Genomic DNA, 16,889 nt, shown 5'->3' with positions numbered 1-16,889 from the left:
TCACCTCTTTAACTCTCTCAGTTAACCAATCCAGGTAATAGGTCTTCTACTGTATAAAGCATCTTGATCTGGGAATAATTCTGTCCAATCGTGGAGTTTTTCTGGTAGTCAAGGGTCTTTAGTGTTTTACCTTAAAATGAAAAACAAAAAAAAAAAAAAGTCCTCCCTTCCCATAACTGTACTTCATTAAATTTAACACATCATTGATTACAAGATGGCAACATTTCTTTCTTCTGTTGTTATATAGAATAGACTGCCAATTAACCAGCGTGCAGTCAACTAAAAGCCGTATCTCAATTTCAAAGATGTTAAAATTAAAACTATGCATTTTGGCATAGATGGTAAGTGATTTGAAAATAATCATGTTGGGGCGCCTGGGTGGCTCAGTTGGCTAAGCCTCCGACTTCGGCTCGGGTCATGATCTCATGGTTTGTGAGTTCAAGTCCCGCGTCGGGCTCTGGGCTGACAGCTCGGAGCCTGGAGCCTGTTTCAGATTCTGTGTCTCCCTCTCTCTCTGACCCTCCCCCATTCATGCTCTGTCTCTCTCTGTCTCAAAAATAAATAAACGTTAAAAAAAAAAAAAGAATCATGTTTACTGTAAAAGAAATTTAAGTATAGAAGAGTAAAAACCCACTTGAAATTCTACTATTCTGAGACAGCACACTGTTAAACATGTATGCCTACATATACAAATAACCATGAGTAGGGGTGCCTGGGTGGCTCAGTCAGTTAAGCATGAGACTTCGGCCCAGGTCATGATCTCATGACTGGTGAGTTCAAGCCCCATGCTGGGCTCTGTGCTGACAGATAAGAGCCTGGAGCTTGCTTCAGATCCTGTCTCCCTCTCTCTGTCCCTCCCCTGCATGCACACTGTCTCTCTCTCTTTCTCAAAGATAAATAAACATTAAAAAAAACTAAAAAACCATGAATAATTCTCAAAGGGCTCATACTATGCATACTGTCCCTATCCTTTGATTTTGTCTTTGACATTGTAAAAATCATTTTTAATACTTTAAAGAATACTGTGATAATCTCACTTGTATACGCAGTGTTGCACATTTATCCAATATGTAATTTTTTTAATGTTTACTTATTTTCGAAAGAGAGAGATAGAACGTGAGTGAGGGAGGGATAGAGAGAGAGGGAGACACACAATTCAAAGCAGGCTCCAGGCTCTGAGCTGTCAGCACGGAGCCCAATACAGGGCTCAAACCCACAAACCATGAGATCTGACCTGAGTGGAAGTGAGATGCTTAACCTACTGAGCCACCCAGGTGCCCCCAATATGTAATGTTTTGTTTTTAAGTGTTAAAAATACATCAATCAAATCCTTGTTAGGAAAACATAAAACAACAGGACAAGAACATAGAAAATGAATTTATTTCTAACACTGGTAAATAATTTCACTCCAAAATAATCCGAGATGAAAATGGTCTTAGAGAAACCTACTACTGTTCCCTCATTCACAACTGAGAAACTGAGGTCCAAAGAGGTTGCTCACCATCACACAAATAGTTAAGGGCGGATCTCGGCCTGAAATTAAGTTATATTAAATTCCATTCCAGAAATCATGCTATCTCCTTCAGCACTGATAGTCTCAAACATACAGCATAGCGCTTTAATTTAAATCATGCTGTGAAATAGTCCATTAATCAGATTCTTCAGCCAAATATGAGACCTGTAGGCAAGATTATTCATTCTGAAGGTGTTTGTGAGTATGGGTGTGATGATCACTGCCACTTTTTCACCTGCCCTACATCCCTTCCTCTTAGGAATTGCCCCTCCCTCACTCTACGTGTTAAAGATGGGGATTTTATCTTCCCAGCAACAGGGTGGGCTAACGTCCCAGGTAGCCAAAATGCCTCATTCTCCTAGACACAACAACGGGTCCAACCTTGGCCTATTAGAGTTGTTCAAAGGGCATTATTTGGGTTTTGGGAAAAAAGGTCATTTCTTCTGGATCACTCGTTGGGTACATGATGAAAGCCTGTTGTTACCAACAGCCATCTCTGCTATCAGGTGATGACACCCAACAGAGAGGAAAACAGAATACTATCTAAAGCCTCTATCAATATTGATCCATAGTCTTCATCTGATTAAAGTGAGCACTAGGCTCAAAAGTCAGCAATTTATCATGTGACCTGGTATCAAACGACAAACTAGGTCAACTGGGCTTTTTCTAAAAAAGGTTAATTACAAAACCAAAAAAAAAAAAAAAAAAATTATTGAACAGTTAAAGTGAAGGACCATTAGATAGCACTGGAGCCCTATGGGGTAATAGAGCGACAGAACTGTGTAGAAGAAAACAAGCTGGCATAAGCAGATGTCATGAAGATGTCCCATAAGAGAGAGAGAGAGAGAGAGAGAGAGAGAGAGCGCTGCATATCTCTATCACTGCTTAGATTCCTGAGTTTTCCAGCTCTGGATGCATACAAGATATGGATGGTCAGTTAGTTTGAAACATATTTACTAAGCACCTGCAAATGTTTAATATACATGGTAGGTTAGATTTATTATGGAAAAAGGATTCACTTCCTTTCTTGCCCCCTCCAAGAAAGGAGTATACTTCCCGGCCCTTTGATTTTAAGCTTAGCCATGTATCTTACCTCGGATAATAGGAGTTAGCAAGACCTTAAAATGAATTTTAGTGGCTGGGCTTTACTCTCTTATACTTCTGCCATCACCTTGAGAATATGTCAGCCAACTGGTCCAAGGATTAAAGTCTGCTGATCATAGCCTATGTTAGTCAACTCCCAGGTGTCCCATGGATACACAAAATAAATGCTCACTATTGTACGCCATTGTGATGTTGTAGTTGTTTGTTAGTCATTAATATCTAAATGATACAATACATTGAGGACTTGATACTATGGGCCACTTAAAGCCTGTTCTTACTTTCAGGCTTTCCACAACACTTAACATCTACTAGAAACCACCTAGCCAGGCACTGTGCAAGGTGCAGAGGATAGAGATCAATAAAATATCACCTTTTCCCAGGGAGAACTCCCATTCTGGTAAGTTATATGGACTCTGATCAGATGATCATAAAATGATATGATATGGGGTTCACTGGTAGAGTGAGTTGAGGGTCTAACTCAGCCCAGATGAGTTAGGAGAGGCTTCACAGAGGATGTTAAAATGTAGTTGTGAAAAATGAACTTCATCGAGTAAGAAAGAAGACTCTAAGCAAAATACACATGTGTACCAAAACATTAAATGTCAAATAAAGTATGTGGGGAGTTCAAATGGTAGCCATAGCTGAAGCTTGTCCTTGATCTGATGTAGACAGCAATTCAGAATGAACATATGTGCTGGTCAGCTGGAGTTTTTACCGTACTAAGAAACACTGAAATTATCACAATAAGATTTGATTAATTTAATGCCCTAATTTACTACTTTGATAATTCAACTTTAACTGCTGTTTTATTTCACTGTAGAAAGTTCCTATGAGAATGATCTATGAATGATGCATTTAATATCCTATAATTTTGTAATATTAGTAACAAAACCAGACCACTAATGCTTTGGATACACTTTCAAAGCATCAGCAAAGAAATGATCTCTGAGTCCCGTCATGACATTATATGAAAAAGTGACTTGAGACAGCTGCAAACAATCTCCAAGTGGCTGTAGGTGGGAAATCCTTCTCGAAATACAACAGTCAGAAGTGCAAAATGTCCTCGAGTCAAGTTTTCAGGAGAAAAGCTCAGGCAGAGGATTAACACTGGTGTGCAAAACAATAAACAGATTTTACTTCAAGCAGTTTGGAAAGAGGGTCGGCGATGTCAAATCAGACATTTGTCAAACCTGTGTACAACTGAAGTTACCAACAGCAGCAACTCTAAAGTACTAGAAAATGACCGCCGTTAAACAAACCAACACACCGGGACTAGTCCACCTTGGGCACCAAGAATCTTGCTGATCACTTCAAACTACAAGATCAACACGAAACTTTCACATGCCACCAAAGACAGAAGCAGCTCTTCTGGATACACCCTCCACTCTCCGCTGTACCGACACCGCGTGCAACTTCACAGTCCCAACACAGTCAACCACGCTGATTTCCGAGGAAGGGGCCAGACTTGAACCAGACTGAGGCTGGGAGATAAGAAGCAAGGAGAAGAAACCTGGGGAAAGAAGTAAAACAGAAGCAAGAAAGAAAACAGCATAGGATGGGGAGCGGCGGTCCCACCAATTGGATTGGTGAGCACAGAGAAGAGTCCCCGAGATGCAAACAAATGTCCAAAAAAAGATCTTATACTTCCATCTGAGTTTCCCAGGAACTCAGTGTTGGCTGCCCCCTCCCTGCCCCACCCAATCCAATTCTTCCCTTTTGGTGGGACCTTTAATCGAAGCAAGGGGGCGCTTCTCACGTGGCTCCCGGCAAAACTACGAGCGAACTCCCAGAGTTGCAAAAAGGAGAGACACTCTACCGGTCGCTCGCTGCTAACCCGGGAGGGAAGTGGCCAGAGGCAAAGGTGAGGTGAGTGGGCTTTCTCTTACTTGCCGCAGAAGCTTCCACCGGGCAGCTCCCAAGGGCTCCGAGACTGGAAGCCTCTGAGAGGCATCGCCGCTTGCTGGGCCCTCGGCCGCAGCACTCTGAGCCTCGCGGGCCTCGGCATCCGCGACTCGCGACTCCATCCCGTTAAACCCGCCTATACCCCGCGCCGTCGCGACCACAACTCTCCCCTGCCAGGACCTGCCTACTGGTTCCCAGTCAGGACCTGTGAGCTCCGACCGCCCCAGCGCGCGCGCCCTCCCCGAATTCCGCATTTCCGGTGTTCGCGTCTCCTTGGCAACCGGGGCAGCGCGGCTCGCGTCATTGCACCATTTTGCTGGCGGCCATCTTTTGTGAGGGCAGACCAAAAGGTAAGGAGCTGTGGCAGAACTAATGGGACGCCGGCTCCTCTTTTCCCATTGTCCCCTGCCTCATCTAGATCACAGAAGACTAGCAAAGAACCAAAAGTCTTAGAACTTTGAGAGTTAAAAAAAAAAAAAAAACCCAGGAGGAGACCCTACTCATGACCACAATAAAAATGGCGAAATCCGCTTAGCTCTGGTGTTTGACTGGGGTTACGTAGATCAGCGTGCTGCAAACCAGCTCTGGGCGGCTCTGGATTGGCTGTCGTTCTGCGGGCTGCGGAACGCAGACTTCGGCTGGACGCGACTGAGGTGACACCTGTGCTCCTTCCTGAAAGGTTCTGGTTCTCAGACTTGCCCTCCTTCGTTTCGGTGTCTAGAGCCCGGCCAACTGTCCTTCAACTTGCGTACGTACGGAAGGCATACCGTGGCGGGGGCGGGGTCCTCTCCTTCCTTCTCTCACCCAGCCACCCGTCAGCCCCCCTAGTCGCTTTTTGCTTGGCGTCCCTTCTTTGCGTGGCACATGCTGCCACCTCCCCTGACCTTCTCTCATTCACGCCGTCTCATCCCTGGGGTGGAGAGTTGCACAGGGAAAACGAGTAGGTCCTCCCGGAACACCCCTTCGTCCCCCCACCCCCCATCCTTATCTTTGCATACTGTCTTCTCCCTGCGGATGAAAGATGGATGGATTGAGGCTTCTGGCATGGATATAACGACTTAGGGCCTTACAGGCCCCTGTTATGGGACCTTGGTGGGCGGGGAGGTGGAGGTGGTTAGTGTTGGCTGCTGATCTGTTATCCCCACTCGCCCGTTATTTTGCTGCGACACAGAGATTGAGGGGGGGGGGGCGGAATCGTCGAAGCGGATCAAATCTGTAGTAAATCTGACGCAATAGTGTATCTTTGATACCGAGGGGCGTTTTGTGGAAGACTCCCATGATGACATTCAACAGTGTGCGAGAAACTTAGATTTTTTAATGTAATAATAGTAACAAGCATTTATTGAGTGCACACTACATGCCAGGCACTGTATTGAGATCTTAACATGAATTCTGTAATTTTATTCTTACAACTCCATAAGGTAAATGATGTCATCATCTGAGTTTTGCAGATGAAGAAACTGAGGTACAAGTGGTGAGTGCCCGAGTGAGGATCTGAACCCAGGTGTCTCTCTTAAATACGAGCCTTTGATGGTTTAATAAGAACCATCTTTTCAACAGAAACCAGAGGCGGCCTCACATTATATTTGTTCATCCTAAAGTGATGTGCTTTGTTCTGTTTTAACTAAAGAGCTCAACACCTTTTTAACGTTAAGTCCATTGTTAGGTCTAACATTTGGAGCCAGCCAGATTGGACTTTTTGCTCTGCTACTTACTGTCCAAATGACCCAAGGCACTTTGCTAAAACCGCCCAGAGCCACAGTTGGCTCACCTGTGAAATGAACATTACAATAGCTACTCTATCGGTAGGTCCTTATGAAGTTTAAATTAGACAAAGTGTATAAAAGTGTCTGGCACGTAGCAAGCACTCAACACTCCCCTACCTTTATTAAGTAATTAGGCTTTTTCCTAATATACACACCGGAGACATGTTCTAAATTATGTAAGACCAAAGCCATTTTGCCTTGTAAAGCCCTCAAAAGTTCCGAAGATGCCATTAAGTCTATGTGTTTGCAAATTTTTATTTTATTTTTTTGTTTTTTGTTTTGTTTTGTTATTGTTTTTTAGTTTGCCTCATGTGTACCAGAATCAGTGCTGCGTAGTTTGACCCTGATAGGATTGACTTTACAAATGAGACATTTTAAGTCACGTCTGCCAAGAGGTGTCATTTGAATGAAACTGTAACTTATACAAGTTTTCAGGTATTTTTAACCTGAGTTATCAGCTGTCTGCAGTTATTCATAACCTGAGGGGTGGATGGCCCTGAAGGGGAGGGATAAGAACTGCGGATCTTAGATATTCTGAGAACCCACTACTGTGAAATCATGTGCTGACAGCCCCAAAGGGAGCATAAACCAGGGGCTCTGATATCATGCAGCAGAAGAGCAAATTATTTCTCCAGGCTTTGAAGTATAGTATTCCTCGCCTTGGGAAATGCATGCAGAAACAGCACTTGAATCACTATAACTTCGCTGATCATTATTACAATAGAATAAAATTGAAAAAATGTCACCTAACCAAGTGTCTGCAGGATAAACCCACGATATCAGAGTTAGCAAGGAACATCCCGAGTCGGAGCTTCTCATGTAAGGTATGGACTTTTTAAGTTAACCTATTTATAGGTCATTAAGATAAATTTTAGTTTAATAATAAAGAATGGATAGGCCATCAGTTACTAATTTTCTCAGTAATTCTAGTGTGATTTTTATAATGTTAAAACTCAATTGTGTATAGTTCAATATAAGTGTGAAAACACGCATTTATAGAGCTGTAATGTAATATATAAAGATGTATATTAATGAAAAATGGTTCAGCTTAGAAATCTTATGCCTATGCGTGCATTTCAAAGTATAATTCACCTTCCCGAAATGCCTAGAATACCATAATAGCTTTTTAAAAAATCCAATAATATACTAATTGCTTTATGAATCCCGAACTTGTAAGCTTCCATAACTCTATGTAATTGTGTGTTCTTTGTAAACAACCAAAAAGAAAGAAAAAAAAAAAAGACTTGGACTTTTGACCACTTGGGTCCTTCAGGAAGATGTTCTCAGACAATTGTACTTTCACCAGACCCCAAGCTATGGGCCTGACCACAACCTTGAGGATCTGATAGCCCTTGTAGGGAGCGTTCCCTCACATTCCAATTTGCCTGGGACAGGCCCCATCTACACCTCTTGTCCCTGTGTAATTATTAATAGTGTTCTCTCAAAAATGTCCTGGATATGATGGTAAGTTATGTGGACATCCTACTTATTTGGGATGAAACTATTTATGCTGCTGCCACTTTGACATACCTCCCCCACCATATACTTGTTATGTTCCTTAGGTTCCTTAAATTATATTTGGGGGTGATACTCTTGCAGTAACTCAGCATATTATTTTAATATTTTAATTTCCGGTTTAAATTGTTTTGTTGCATACTGATTTTTTTCTTTTTAGTCTGTTTTGGCTACTTCATTTTTTATTGTGGTAAAATGTATATGACATAAAATTTGCGATTTTAACCACTTTTAAGTGTATAATTCAGTGGCATTAATTACAATCACAATGTTGTATAACCATTACCACTGTTTGCAAATCCCTGTCATCTCCCAAAAGAAATGTACCCATGAAACCATAACTCCCCACTGCCTCATTTTCCAAGTCCCTGGTCACCTTTAATCTACTTTGTCTCTATGAATTTGCCTGTTTTAGATAATTCATGTAACTGTTGTCGAATATATCAGAATTTTGTCCTCTTTATGGCTGAATAATGTTCCATTGTATATTTATATACCATATTATCCGTTCGTCTATCGGTGGACACTTGAGCGGCTTCTCATTTTAGAAATGATTTTTTTTTCATCTTCTTTTGCTCAATTCCTTTATTTTATTTAACATTTGCTCTTAGTTCATACTTGTGGGCTCTTATGTGGGTTTTGGTTTTTTGTCTATTTTTTGTTTGGTTTTGCTTTTAATTTTTTATCTGTAGTTCCTAGACTTTTTTACTCTTTGTCTTAATCTTTCAAATTTTTTTTTTTATAGTATCATGGCTTAGTTTAGCATTTTGCATCTTTCTTTACTCAGAAATTCTTTATGACTTTCATTTCATTATTTTGTGCCTGTGTCTGCAGCTTTTGTCTACTTAAGAAAAATAAACTTTTAAATTTTACCTGTTGGAAAAATGTTGGACCTATAGAACATCTTAGTTTACATTTTGCTTAGAACATTTTGTCATCTAGTACTCTTGAGTCTTAGTTTATAAATAGCAGGCAGGAATTACCAGTGAAGTGACAGCTGAGATGAGCTCACACCCTGAACAGGAGGTTGACTATTTTTTCCCTCCGTTTGTCCCTGAGGCAACTTTTCAGTTCTCTTTCCCAGATTCCTGTCACCTAGAAACTTTAACCTGACTCAATGACTGCAAGAAAAGTAGCTCTTTTAGTAACTCTCCAACCTGAAAAACTGGTCCTGCTTTCATGTGTCATGTATCAACCGTTTTCTTCTCTGAGAAGTGATAAGATCTGAAAGCTGTGCTCCCTGTCTTGTGTGATCCCGGGGACCTGGGGAGGCTGTGAGGAGACCTGTAAACAAGAATGCACATTTTCTTCTTTCAGCAAGCTTCCACTCAGTTCCAACTTTGTTCACTCCTACAGGTACAGTAAAGTAAAAAAGAGTTGTTGGTGTCTGTAGGCAAATTACAAATAAATATATATATTTACCTTAAGGTAAAGACCTGTTTAAGTTAACTAAAGAATAAGAGGGGCAGCATATGTAATAGAAATGCCAGAGTCAGGGGGTCTGTCTATGACTGGTGTGTCTGTGAACTAGCCAGGATTCTAATCTTCCTGAATGGAAAAAGAAAGGGAGTTTCAACGTAGTAGTCTAAAAGTCCTCCAGGTGCTATAGTCTCATGATTCTGTAGCTCTTCCTTATTAACCTTAACAACAAATTATCCCCTATACATTTGGGATTCTTTAGTACCAACCATATTCTGCAGTATAGCTGTGTATCAGAAGTCCCTGGGAGCTTTTTAAAAATACAGACTTCTGGATCTCATCCCACATCTGCTGGATCAGAATCTCTATGGCTGGGGTCTTTCCTCCTCTTCCTCCTTTTTTTTTTTTTTTTTTTAAAGTTTCTCAGATAATTCTGAAATTCCCAGCCTGACACTGACAGCAGACTTGCATTTAGGATCTAGAGACACTTGGTTACCAACTGTTACTGATCTAAACCTAATTGAATTCATTCAGTTCTGAAGTTCTTACTGGCAGGTACCTGAGCTTTCCTTTTTTTTTTTTTTTTCCCACCCCGTTAATTTTTGAGAGAGCGCAAGCAGAGGAGGGGCAGAGAGAGAGGGACAGAGGATCTGAAGCAGACTCTGCGCTGACAGCAGAGACCCTGATGTGGGGCTTGAACTCACAAACCATGAAATCATGACCTGAGCCAAAGTTAGATGCTCAACTAACTGAACTGACTGAAGCACCCAGGTGCCCCTTAGCTTTCCATTCAACAGTACCAGAAGGCAAGTTGAATTTAGTCCATTATACTCCTACAGCAGCAAGTAATAGTCAAAGACCAACATCAAACCAGATACCACATTTATCTTCTACAGCATTCTGCTCTGCCTTCTAGAATAATTCCTAAGATCTTTGATCATGCAGAGCTGAACAAGATACAAAAAGAAAACCAAATAAGAAAAGAGAACATGCTAAATCCTTTGACTAAACATGCTGGCTGTTTCTACAATACAGATTATAGCAAATCCTGCAGTAGTTCTGAGATAGATAATTTGGTAGTGGATATCCTCACTAGCACTTCTGACCTGTGATTTGTAGGAATTACTAAAGGGTTTGAAACATCATCAGAAAGAAGAAGAAAGGGGATATTTTAAAGTAAAACTCAGGAGGGGCACCTGGGTGGCTCAGTCAGTTAAGCGTAACTTTAGCTCATGATCTCACAGTCCCTGAGCTCAAGCCGTGCATCGGGCTCTGTGCTGACAGCTCAGAGCCTGGAGCCTGCTTCGGATTCTGTGTCTCCCTCCCTCTCTGCCCCTGCCCCCACTCATGCTCTGTCTCTCTCTGTCTCAAAAATAAATAAACATTTTTTTTAATTTAAAAATAAAACTCCGGAAAGCAAGAAAAGAAAGTGAACATTGTAGTCTCACAATTTTTTGTAGTAATTCACAGAGTGAGATTGCCTTGTAGGTACAGCTTCATATTTTCTCCACAGTCCATTTGTTCTTTAACCTGCTGGAGTATGGCTCCTATTCCTCCTTTAAAATCTCAAGTCAGTGTCACCAATGATGGAGCGTATTTCAACCCAGTAGACCTTTCTCTTTCCTCCTCTTACAGGCTTTCTCAGTAAATTTGATACACTTGACCATGTCTTCTTGAAAGACTCTTTTGTGTTTGCTTCTTGACTCCATGTTTTCCTGGTTTTCTTCCCCCCCTTACAAACCTGTCTTCAGTCTTCTTTTCTAACTTTTCTTTCATAGGACGTCTACATTTTGGAGTTTCCCAGGGCTTAGTCCTGCCCCTTTTTTCTCTCTTTAATTTCTTCTCAAGCAGTCTTATCCATTCGTATGGATTTAAGTATCGTAGCAGTTATTCATCCCAGACTCCGCTCTGCTACACGGTATTTTGCAGCCTACTTAATTAACACTTGCCAGTTGAACATCTTGCAACAAACTTTCCACAGTTGAACTTCCCCAACCCAGTTCTACTTTTCATTGCTGTATACTCAGTTGTTCACAACTGGAAACACAGAAGTTTTTATTCTTCCCGTTCCTTTACCTGCCATCACTTCACTTAATACTGTATCCCAAACAGGCTTCATGATTTTTGCCATATCTCAATAGCACCAAGGCTATTGTTTACTTAATTATTTTAGCTTCAACTTCTCTTATTCCAAGGAATAAATTTAGTAAATGATGTGCAAATTGATGTGCTAGTTATATTCTTTCTAATAAAATGTCCACATATCCCAAATCCCATATGCCATCATGTTGACATGCTTTCAGAAACACTGCACCAACCTCCAATATATATATTGCATCTATTTTTCTCTGTCCATACCATCACCTTTATAGCCATCTTTCACCTGGACTGCTAGTAAAGCCACCTAAACAGGCTCCTTGTTTGTCCTCTTCTTCCCTTCCAACCCATTTTCTGTACAACTGGAAAAATGATCTTAAAATATAAATTAAATGATGTCCGTACCCAACTTAAAATCCTTCCAGAATTTCTTACTACATAAAGATAAAATCCAGTTTTCTAATCATGTCCCCCAAGGGCCCGTAGCATTTTACACTGTCTTATTTCATGTCACTTCGCTCCCCGTCCACCTTGGTAAAGCTGCGGTGATTATATCCCAGATCAAAGAATACAGCTCTTTCCCATCCATCTTAGGGCCTGTACGTGGCATTCCCTTTAGGTCACTTCTACATGTCTAGTTTCTTGTCCTATTTTAGGTCTTGATAAATGGTGCTTCCTAAGAAAGTACATTTCCAATTATGGTGATCAAAGTAACTTCTTCACTGTTATTTTCTACTTTAGCTTTGTTTTCTTCCTGCCACTCTTAATTATTTCATTGGTCATTTTCCCTTTTTATTTTGTCTTCCTAACTGAAATGTAAAATTCATAGGGCGCCTGGGTAGCTCAGTCAGTTAAGCATCAGACTCAGTTCTAGCTCAGGTCATGATCTCGTGGTCATGAGATAGAGCCCGGCATCCGCACCCAGCATGGAGCCTGCTTGGGATTCTCTCTCTGCCCCTCCCCAGCTTGCACATGCATGCTTGCTCACTCTCAAAATAAACCTTAAAAAATAAAATGTAACATTCAAAAGGGTTTGGTCCATTCCTATCTTGTTCAACATTGTTTCCCTGTTTCTGAAACATTGCATGAAGTAGTATTAAATGAATGCCTGTCCCCATAAATATGGGCCTACGTCAGTTTTAAGAATGCCATTCTGTGGATTGCAATATAATTATTGAACCTACCTCCCGAAATAAAGGATTGAGCTAGACAAAAAAAGAAATGACTCAGATGTAGTTAAGGTCCTGCCAGGCAGCGGGAGCAGCATGTGTAAAAGCTTCAAATCTAGAGAGGGCATCTGTACAAGTAGTGTAGCCAAAGTGGTCAAAAATGAACCAATAGAAGTAAACAGGGGCCAGAACATGTATAGACAATTTTGTAAATCTTGTGAGAAGTTTAAACTACATCCTAAAAGTAACAGAAAGCCATTGAAAATCAGGTGCAGTCAGATTTGCATTTTAGAAGAATCACTCTGACAGAACTGCAGAAAATTGATTGGAAGTAGGAGGCCTTGCCAGGAACTCAGATGCATGAAGATGAGAGTCTAACCTAAGGCCATAGCCATGAGAATGGAGAGAAGTAGATTTGAGGAAAGATTAAAGAGCTAGAATCACTCAAACTTCTTCATTATAGGATGGTTACATTTTATTGTGGACATCTTAGTAGAGGAATAGAGAATATAGGTTGATAATCCCTCTTCTGTTTGCATTTTATTTTTTTATTTTTTTTTATTTTTTTTTTCAACGTTTGTTTTTTTTTGGGTTTTTTTTGTTTTTTTTTTGGGGATAGAGACAGAGCATGAACGGGGGAGGGGCAGAGAGAGAGGGAGACACAGAATCGGAAACAGGCTCCAGGCTCCGAGCCATCAGCCCAGAGCCTGACGCGGGGCTCGAACTCACGGACCGTGAGATCGTGACCTGGCTGAAGTCGGACGCTTAACCGACTGCGCCACCCAGGCGCCCCCTGTTTGCATTTTAAAATTCAGAAGCCTCTTACAGAAGTTGTTTTAACTCTACCCCCATCCCCCACAAACTGACACAAAGCTATTATAGTTTTTATCCCACTTAATAGATGTTTTGCTCCAAAATCTTCTGTGTTTCATTACAAGATAGTGTCCCCCACCCCCCCCCCCCACACACACACACACACTTACTGGATAGGCACCGTGTTAACTTTGCAAAATCATTAAATTCCAAAGCACATCTAGGCATCATTACGTTTCAGATGGACTTATGTCATAGTCACAAGTATATACTCTGTTACTTAGATCTTAAGGGTGAGGACAGAGAAGAAATAGATATAATTCACTACTAAAGTGGAGATTTCTATAGACAATTGGATATCTGAGTCTGGAATTTGGGAAGAGTTATCCATATATAGGTACTGAGTTTAGGCCATAAAAACCATACTTCATTTAATTGTGCTATTAACTATTATATAATTCCTGATTGTAGGGAGGGCACCTGAGTGGCTCAGTCAGTTAAGTGTCTGACTCTTGGTTTCTGCTTAGGTCATGATCTTACGGTTTTGTGAGTTCAAACCCCATGTTGGGCTCTGCGCTGCCAGTGCTGAGCCTGCTTGGATTCTCGCTCTCTCCCTCTCTGCCTCTTCCCTACTCATGCTGTCTCTGTCTCTCTCAAAATAAGTAAACTTTTAAAAATAAATAAATAAAAGAATTCCTGATTACATTCACATGCTAATGTTTATCAAATTAATTTCTGAATTGATAAAACCAGCTTACAAACCAGGAATATGAGAGTTCTGTCTGTATCTCAAGTAACACTTGATATTATCAGACCTTTTCTTTTTTCCCCTTCCAACAGGTAAATATATCAGTATGTCGAGTGTGTCATTAATATTCAGTGTCCTGATTAGTGATAAAGTTGAGGATTTTTTCTGTGTTCATTAACCCGTTTTGTCTTCTTGAATCGCATGTTCACGTCCCTTAACCATTTTTCCAATGAGTTTTCGTTTTCTTACTGGTTCATAAGAGGTATTTACATGTCCTTTGTCTTTTGTGTGCTGTAGGTATCTTTTCTGTATCTTTTCTGTGCTATGTGTTTTCACTTTGCTTATGATGTCTTATTTAAATGGGTTTTTTTAATTTTTATGTTTTATGCTTTGTTTCATTTTACTCAGCAATTATTTGTTGCACCCCTACTCTGCACCATTCTAGCAATTGGGTATATAGCGGTGAGCAGAGGAAACAAAAATCCCTGCCATCATGAAGCTTATCATTCCAGTTGAGAGAAGAGAGAAGAGTGAAAAAGTATATGAATAAAATATAAAGTATGTCAGAGGCAATAGGTACAGTGAAACATAAAATAAGACAGGGAAAGAATGAATAGGCCATACTGAGATAGGGAGAGTTGTTATTTAATAGGATGGTCAGGGAAGGCCCAACTGAGAAGGTGACATTTGAGAAATAGCTGGAAGGAGGTGTTTGGGCATAGGGCATAGCAGGTTCTAAGAAACAGAGTTGGGAGCAAGCCAGTCATGTTCAAGCAGTATCAAAGAGGCCAGTGTGGCTCAGACTAAGTGGGTGTGGGAGGAATATAGTAGTAGATGGAGTCAGCAAGGTAGTGAAACAAGATCCTTTAGGACCTTGTAGACCATTGCAAGCATTTTCCCTTTTCTTCTTGAGCAAGATGGGAAACCATTGGAGGGCTTTGAGTCAAGAAATGATATCTGACTTTAGGCTCATGCTAGCTCTTTTGTTGAAAATAGCTTATGGAAGACAGGAGCAGAAGCAGAGAGCATTTAGGCTTTTGCAGTAATCCAAAGGAGAGAGGATAACAGTACCACCAGAGTAGTTCCAGTACAAGAGTAAGAAGTGGTCAGATTCTAGATGTATCTTAAAAGTTGAAAGGATTTGCAGATCACTTGGTTGTATCAAGAGAGAAAAGACTGGTTTGAAGCTTGAGCAGCTGGAAGGATAGAATTGTCATTTATCAGGATGGGAGTGATTGAAGAACAAGATTTTTTTGGGAGAGAGGATACATGGGGAGACTGGAAGTTCGGTTTTGGACATTTTTTGACATACCTATTAGTCATCCAAAGTGCAAATGTTGAACAAGTCCGTTGGATATAGAAGTTCAGCTTATGCAGGGGAAAGTTCAGACTAGAGATACAAATTTGGGAGTCCTCAGCATATAAATAGCATTTAAGGTCACAAGGCTGGATGAGATCATCAAGGGAATTCGTGCAGACTGTAGATGAAGAAATGGTCCAGGGCATGCTGTTAAGAAGCCAGGAAGTAGGAACCCATTAAAGAGACTGAGAAGGGCCGGTGAAATAGGAAAACAGTGAAAATGAGGTGTTCTGGAAGTCAGGTGAAGAAAAGTGTTTTCAGGAGGAGGAAGTGATCAACTGTGGCATGATGCTTATAGGTTAAGTAATATGAATACCTAGAATAACCTTTGTATTTTGCAGTGCTGTGGCCATCAGTGACCTTAACAAGAGAGTCAGTGGAATGAGAAGGGCAAGGAAAAGGAAGAAAGGAATTGGAGGCAGAGAGCATAGGAAACGGTTACTTCCCTTCGTTTAACAATCACTTTTGAATAACAAAATAGCGAATATAGCTAGATATTTTAAGTAAATATAATTAAGATTATTAAGACATGTTTCACAGATGCTAAATAAGGTGTGTACTAATATGAACACACTTCAGGTATGTTAATTACAGATTACATATGGTCCAGTGTAAAACAACAGAGACTGTTTATCAAGTCAAAGAAGTTCCTAGTTTTTCTAAATTCTCCATTCTTAATTAACGTTTTATCGTTTTTTTAAAGTGCCTTGATTATTTTCTATTTTTTTCTGCATTAATTGAAATGGCCCTAAGATTTATCTCTTTTATTTGTGTTAGATTACAATAATAGATTTTGTAATATTGAACCATCCTTTCATTCTTAAGATATATCCTACTTGGTCACATAGGATTTTATTATTATGTTACTATTTTTCGTTTTGTGCTTTTTAAAAATACATTAATTCATTATACTTTTGGTTTTTTTAGTCTATATTTTATGATAAGATTGATTTTTAATTGTCTTTTATCGTCATTGTCCAGTTTTGGTTTCAAGGTTTTATTTGCCTGATAATATGAATAGTTTTAAATAGTTGACATTGTTTTCTTAGCATTTGAAAAGATCCTTGAAGATTTAAGAAAACAACTTTTGAAAGCAACTGGTTTTGGTATCTCTTTTAAGAGGATACTTAATTACCACTTAATTTCTTTGATAGTTATTGGCTTATACAGCTCTTCCTTTTTTATCCATTTTTAGAATTCATTTATTTTCTGGGAAATTACTCATTTATCTGTTTTCAAATGTATACACACAGAACTTTATTGTGATTTTTTAAAATCTGTATTATATCTGTAGTTATACCACCTTTTTCATTTCTAATAATTCTTTTGAAAAGAACCAACTTTTTTTTTTTTTTTTTTTTGAAAATTTTATTTTTGAGAAAGAGAGAGAGACAAAGCACAAATTGGGGAGGGGCAGAGAGAGAAGGAGACACAGAATCCGAAGCAGGCTCCAGGCTCTGAGCTGTCAGCACAGAGCCTGATC

The 16,889-nt window shown here is 40.1% G+C and overlaps 2 protein-coding genes across 12 annotated transcripts in view; one reads left to right on the top strand and one right to left on the bottom strand.

Annotated features, from left to right (window-relative positions):
- CAMKMT (calmodulin-lysine N-methyltransferase) overlaps positions 1 to 5,672 on the bottom strand; it is a 404,726-nt gene extending 399,054 nt beyond the window's left edge. The window contains exon 1 of one of the 3 annotated variants that reach the window (XM_042932169.1): positions 5,518 to 5,672. In XM_042932169.1, the coding sequence (XP_042788103.1) occupies positions 5,518 to 5,565 (48 nt within the window). In that variant the 5' untranslated portion in view covers positions 5,566 to 5,672. Of the gene's footprint in view, positions 1 to 4,503; positions 4,706 to 5,517 lie in introns of those variants that run through there. The other 2 variants (XM_042932168.1, XM_042932170.1) reach the window with 2 other exon arrangements.
- Positions 2,994 to 16,889, top strand: part of PREPL (prolyl endopeptidase like) — an 84,581-nt gene continuing 70,685 nt past the window's right edge. For 3 of the 9 annotated variants that reach the window (XR_006200644.1, XM_042932159.1, XM_042932158.1), the window contains exons 1-2: positions 4,860 to 5,267; positions 6,587 to 7,109. Coding sequence is in view for 4 of the 9 variants with exons in the window: in XM_042932159.1 (XP_042788093.1) it covers positions 6,891 to 7,109 (219 nt within the window). In the remaining 5 variants the exon portion in view is untranslated. Of the gene's footprint in view, positions 3,015 to 4,404; positions 4,484 to 4,859; positions 5,268 to 6,586; positions 7,110 to 16,889 lie in introns of those variants that run through there. The other 6 variants (XM_042932163.1, XM_042932164.1, XM_042932161.1 and 3 more) reach the window with 5 other exon arrangements.

This window comes from Panthera leo, chromosome A3, assembly GCF_018350215.1.
Source record: "Panthera leo isolate Ple1 chromosome A3, P.leo_Ple1_pat1.1, whole genome shotgun sequence".
NCBI classification, from domain to species: domain Eukaryota; kingdom Metazoa; phylum Chordata; class Mammalia; order Carnivora; family Felidae; genus Panthera; species Panthera leo.
The sequence above is the reverse complement of the archived record's forward strand: the minus strand, read 5'-3'. Positions and strand labels throughout refer to the sequence as shown.